Below are 5,943 nucleotides of genomic sequence, written 5' to 3' on the forward strand. Positions count from 1 at the left end.
TTTATTTTAGGGTTAGGGTTATATTTAATGTTAGGTTTACAACATTTTCGTCAGTCGTCGAGATTAATTACTAATCACATCGATTTTTTTTATCTGAAAGAATTTATGCAGTCTCCCAACAACAGCATAGGATAGTTATTTGTAAAAATAATGCTAAATACTTTTCCTTTGCTTTATGTAAAGATGTAAATAACAAGTAAGAAAACTTATCAGATTGGATAAAGCTATTAGTTTTATGGTATTATTTAAGATAATTAGTAGAGGAAGAGTTATTGGCCAAAACAGTCACTAGTTATATAAATTTATTACTTTTCGTTTTACATAAAGAAAAACGTATTCGACTTACGTGTCAATACTTGATAGTTTTTTATTGCCAATACTTGATAAACTACTTTCTAAAAAGCTTTATTGTCACGTGAGCCTTTAACTTCTTTTTTTTACTCTACTGATTGCGTAACACGAATTAGTCCATTTCACTACAGTTGCACATGGTTCTAATAAGCTATTAACACAAATATTTCACTAAACATCACACCTAGAGCAAATACATATAGCCCTATAGTTTCTGCTAATTTCATAGCCCACATTAAAAAGAAATCAACACGCATACAATTTTCATCAAGTTATGTGCGATCAAATCATATCATGTACAAATTAAGCAATCGTTTCATCTATTGATCGGAAAGAGTTAAGTGATGGCTGTGTTATACAGGGTGACCCAAAAAGATAAGTACCCATGAAAATTTCAATTATGGCTTTAATTAAAAAGCTATTTATTTAAAATTACAACCACACATCATTCAGTTTATGGAAGACTATTCACAAGAGTTTCGGCTATTTCTGTCAATTTTTAGTCAATTTATGGCTTTCCCAAGATGTGTTCCAAATGTCCACCATTTCGTTGCAAGCAAACCTGTACTCGTCTGGCAAAGTTTTGAATCACTTTTATACACTCCTCTTTCGGGATGGCTCTTATTTTTGAAGAACTTAAAACTGCCATCACAGCAACCTTTGTGATACAGTCACCCTGTATCTTTGGAACAAATTAACGCTTTTAAACTATTTTCATAATCAACAACAACGCTTTTAAACTATTTTGATAATCAACAACAACTCTTTTGAACTATTTTGACAATCAACAAGCCCTAATGCATAAACAATTGGATTTACAGCAAAATTTAGTAAAGCTACTGGTATATAGTAATATGAAAAACGCCAAGCCAATTCACTTTGTGTTTTCTTGAGTCTTCGAACAAACTCCACTTGTTTGGCAACAAGAAAGGAAAGGCAGTTAAGAGTAGTACGACATTTAGCATGATGATTGTCTTTAAAGCTTTAATACGAGTTCTATTTGGTTGTTTATTATTCATTTCTGTGTTTTGTGAATTTTTTAATATAACTTTTAGTATTGAATATTTTAATACATCCTGGCTTATAACAACGATTTCCAAGACTGCATACAGGGATATATTGATGTAGATTAAGTGCCTAAACACGAAATCTTCATTAATTGATGCAATCTTACTGAATTCCATACATAAAGCAATAAACCAAACTACATAGTCGTACATAATCTGTAAATTTTCCTGGTGAACAACAACTGTCGGCTGTTTTGGGGATACTTGGCAATCATGTAAGTTTGCCATGTAAGAGATGTCAAGTGAAAAAATGAGCCAAACATACAAAAGTAAAAGACAGAAAGAATAACAGGTTTTGATGGTTTGACATCGAACAGTTACGTCAACCCAACAATCATAAATTGTGACAAACATGCAGTGAAATCCGCTATGGATAAGTTTAGGATGGTAATCCAACTTCCTCGTCTTAGTATTTTTAGAGGATCCAACATAATTACAACAAAAAAACAACATTTGCAATGACACCAATTATGAAGACTACCATCGTTGTTATTATTAGATCATGTTCTACTGAGAAAGATTTTCCGGGATTTCAACTTAAATGAAATGTACAATAATAGTAAATGCTTTTATATACATTTCTCAACATATTTACATATATTTTTATGCAAGTTACAGTTCCTCCCAGAAAAATGTGAATTAGGTACTTAATCTATTTATAACTTTGAATTCTATCATTAATTATTGTGACAGTGTTCTTCTTCACTGCGCAGTGTATAATCGGTTCAAGTCGGCATGTTTGGATCATAACGAGCGACGTGAGATATCGGGACTGTCAAACATGGCGTAATGAAAAATCTAAGTTCTTATATTATTTTCTTTTAAAATCATCAAAGGATTGATAGCACTTTTAAACATTGAATTATCATAAGCAAATTACCCTACATACAAACGACGGTCAGTAAGTTTAGTCGTCAATGCCTTTTACTCATAGGCGTAGAAAGCAGAGAAGGAGGGGTTTGTCCTAAATTGAAGAGAAGTAATAAATGATATGCTAGTATAATCCCTATTATGGTAGTTTAACTAACCAATGGCTGCTTTGGCTTCCTCTTACCCAATCATAAATTTTTGTGCTAAAGTAGATTGCCTATTAAATCTGCAGCAATTAATTTCTTTTTAAAAAGCTTCATTTGAAGGTGTTTTACCATTAATTCCCACACCAACAAAAATTTATAAAATCTCGTCTGTACTGGTTGTGTGAAAGTCAAGAGTATTAAAAATGTTGTGTGGACTATGCTGTCAATATTCTTTTGCAAACAATTTATGAATTTTTTAAGCGAAAGGCATTTTTGTATTAAGAATGGTTTCCATTAAGTGCAAGAACCTATCACACAATCGACGTTTTTAGATAACTTTCTTATGAAATGTGTTAGCAGCGTGAAATCACTCAGGTCGAGAAATTACAATGGAAAAAAAAGTAATCTAAAAAGTCCATCGCGCTAAAATTTACACTGAATGTAAATTAGCCATAACGCCTGGAAAGCTGTAGTGGAAATTAAACAGATGAGGGCGAGTGCATTTGGCCAGTCCAACCACTCACTTTTTTCCTCTGAAGTAGTGTAAAATTAGTCGTATACGAAGATACACTATATTGTTTTCAGCAAGAGACCTTGATATCCAAATGATTTTACAATTTCTTGTGTAATGATATATAATAAGAATTAGAAGGGTGTTTGTTTAAAACACTTTTTACAATTGTTTGCCTTTGACATTACTAAGATGTGGATGATAATGAGCAAACTGAGATGAAGACTTTTTTCTATAACAACAACATTTTTGCGGTTGATTTATGTGATCAATTTCTCTCATGTTCTTTGCTGCAGAGAAAAGCTGTGAAGTAGTGAACAGTGGCGTAGCTAGCGAAAAACATTTGATCGGGCTCACGAGGCGCCACCATGGTTGGCGCCGAGTGAGAAAATTTTCCGAATTTAGACTCCCTAGAACGTCGGAAACGGCTATCTTAGAAAGCAAATGCGTGATATTTATGCAGGAAATAGAACCATTTTGGTTAATTTAAATTGCCGAAGGATCTTATAGCAAAGCAGAGAAACAGTTCAAAAATAGTTGCAGATATGTGATTTATTTTCTCAACACCACATACATAAATAGATACCTATGTACATCTTGTAAAGAAACTTTGACAAAAGAACCGAAAAAGGCTCGGATTTGTCATCAACAACTTTCAAAAGTTGTGATGCCGTTCATTGTCGTGCTGAAATGACAATCATCATTGACTGCATTAAAAAGTTCCCGGAAAAATTCTCACATGCCATGGACGTAAGACATCATCAGCTTGCTATCAGCCATATATGAATACCTATTTGTATAAGAAAGCAAGTCTTCGTGGTTTCTCAATGAACTTCTTTACTACCTCATCATGCAATGTGTTGGCGTCTTCTTTCTCTGACAGTATGTCTTTGTGAATGGAAATCCTGCAAAGAGAACTAAAACGTCCTTGGCTCATAGTATTTCTAAGATAATTTTTTACCCTCTTCAAACAAGAAAATGACCTCTCAACTGAAGCACTTGTAAATGACCAAACCCCATTTATCTTTAACAGTTTTACAACTTCTGGAATACTAGATTGACAATGGAACTGAAAAATATATTTCAATAGTTCATCGCATGAATCACAGTGAAAGTCTTTATCTCTGTAAATAAAACAAAGTTGGCTAACTAGCATTGGTATGTCAAACATATCACCATAAACCTCCTTTAGAATATTTATCTTTTCTGAGGGCACTTCACCTTTCCACATTTTAAACACCCTAGGGTTAACAAGGTCAAAAATCTAAAACGCTCCGTGTCCTGAAATCGGTCAGTCAGCATAGTCACAATTGTGTCAAGAATTTCAAAATACATTTGTTTGTAATTATGCCGTTGGTCATACCTGGTTACTGGTGGTCCCACTTTCTCAACAGCCAGGTCGTACACCTGACAATATTCTGTATCATTTCTCAGAGAAGCAACAAAGGCCTTGAATCTCTCAACCCTACTCACTCCATAATGAAAGTCAGTGTCCTTGTCTTGCAAGATAGAATAAAGTATGGATGACTGCTCAAGAATTCTCTGGAAAACAAGTACCAAGAAACAAAACAAGAAGCCATTAAGGTAGCCAAGTAAACCAGTAACCTTACTTAACATTTCATTATCCCAACCTATTGGATTATCAGTAAGATTTTCAAATATGTCTATCAGTTTCTCATAGTTAGAATGCAAGACATTGATGAAATGAGCCCTATAATACCATCTTGTGTCAACAGGACTAGGAAACTCAAGCCTATGGGATGATAGTAAAGCTTTTCTTTTGGGGGAATTGCTAGTAAAGGTGCAAAAGGCACTAATATTAACAAAGAAAATCTTAACAGGTGAAATGGAGGATGCAGCTTAACATAATACTAGATTTAGTCCAAGGGCAGCACAGTGAACAAATTGAGCATAAGGATAATCCTGCTGAACATGAGCTTGAACACCATTGAGATGACCAGACATAACAGATGAACCATCATAAGTCTGTCCAATAAATTTCTCTTTCACATTATTATATTGACTTAACTTACCCTTAACCACTGATGATATAGCAGTCGCAGTCCTGTCACAACTAACATCAACAAACCCAAGCTCTCTTTCAATGACACTTTCCCCTTTGTCCATTCGAACAATTACACTCAATTGTTCTTTGGTAGAAACATCAGTTACCTCATCAACCTGTATACTTAAGAAAGTGCAGCAATATATTTCCTTTAAAATCTCATCCTCTATTATCTTATCAAGACAATCAATGAAATCATTCAGAATATCAGGAGAGACTCCAGTAAACCGCCCTCCCCCAGCACGGTGGGTTTCAGCAAGCCTTCCATGTAATGGCACTTCAAAAACAGAATCCATCTTGGCAAAACTTTCAAGTAGCTCTCTATAATTTCCTCTATTCATGCTGCCACTAGATTCATCATGCTCCCTAAATGCAATCTCTTGCCTAGACAAGTATAAAACAGCTTCTGTTATGGTTTTCAACATTTCCCTGTTTTGCCTTACCTCCTCATTATGACGCTGAATTTCTTCACGTCTAGTTTGTGACATGAGACAGTCGATACGAGGCTGAAAACCGTAGGTCCTCCAGGTCTTGTAAGCACCCATGTGCGATTTTGCCTTGTCATGCTTCTTACAATCGGATAGGAAATTCTTCATGTTTTTGAATCCCGTCTGCGTCCATGAAGATGACGATCCAGGGCAAAATAAAAGACAAGGCCAACATAACAATGCATTCTTTTCTAAGCTACCACAAAGCCAATCTTTCTTCAAGTACCAACTTTCCTGAAAGCTTCTATTGCCTGTAGTCGCTTGTAAATTTGGAATTGGCCGCTACTTTACGACTATATTTTGCTCGCCTGATTGTCGAACAGAAAATAGTTTCTTTTGTAGTTCACTTATTATATCGATTTTATTAGCCGAAGCCATTGTAATGTAAGTTATCACGACTTCCGAACGTATATTTCGAAAGCTCAAAATTCAAGTCACGCTTTTG

General features: G+C 34.7%; 2 protein-coding genes across 2 annotated transcripts; both read right to left on the minus strand.

The window, feature by feature from the left end:
* Positions 1 to 3,536: 3,536 nt before the first annotated feature.
* LOC124457565 lies at positions 3,537 to 4,725 on the minus strand. The gene is made up of 3 exons (XM_047007796.1): positions 4,309 to 4,725; positions 3,790 to 3,850; positions 3,537 to 3,735 (listed from the first exon to the last, which is right to left on the minus strand). The coding sequence occupies exons 1-3, from the start codon at positions 4,560 to 4,562 to the stop codon at positions 3,718 to 3,720; spliced, it is 333 nt and encodes a 110-aa protein (XP_046863752.1). The 5' UTR covers positions 4,563 to 4,725; the 3' UTR covers positions 3,537 to 3,717.
* An 80-nt stretch (positions 4,726 to 4,805) lies between these two features.
* On the minus strand, positions 4,806 to 5,606 carry LOC124457007 (zinc finger MYM-type protein 1-like). The gene has a single exon (XM_047007307.1). The coding sequence runs from the start codon at positions 5,604 to 5,606 to the stop codon at positions 4,806 to 4,808; it is 801 nt and encodes a 266-aa protein (XP_046863263.1).
* Between the last annotated feature and the right edge of the window lie 337 nt (positions 5,607 to 5,943).

Source organism: Xenia sp. Carnegie-2017, unplaced genomic scaffold, assembly GCF_021976095.1.
Source record: "Xenia sp. Carnegie-2017 unplaced genomic scaffold, XeniaSp_v1 HiC_scaffold_6, whole genome shotgun sequence".
Taxonomy (NCBI): Eukaryota; Metazoa; Cnidaria; class Anthozoa; order Malacalcyonacea; family Xeniidae; genus Xenia; species Xenia sp. Carnegie-2017.

Coding starts and splice junctions, on each gene's coding strand:
- LOC124457565 (XM_047007796.1), bottom strand. CDS start 4,562: ATGTTAAGTAAGGTTACTGGTTTACTTGGCTACCTTAATGGCTTCTTG. Junction 3,851..4,308: donor GTGGGACCACCAGTAACCAG/GTATGACCAACG, acceptor TTCTCTTTGCAG/GATTTCCATTCACAAAGACA.
- LOC124457007 (XM_047007307.1), bottom strand. CDS start 5,606: ATGAAGAATTTCCTATCCGATTGTAAGAAGCATGACAAGGCAAAATCG.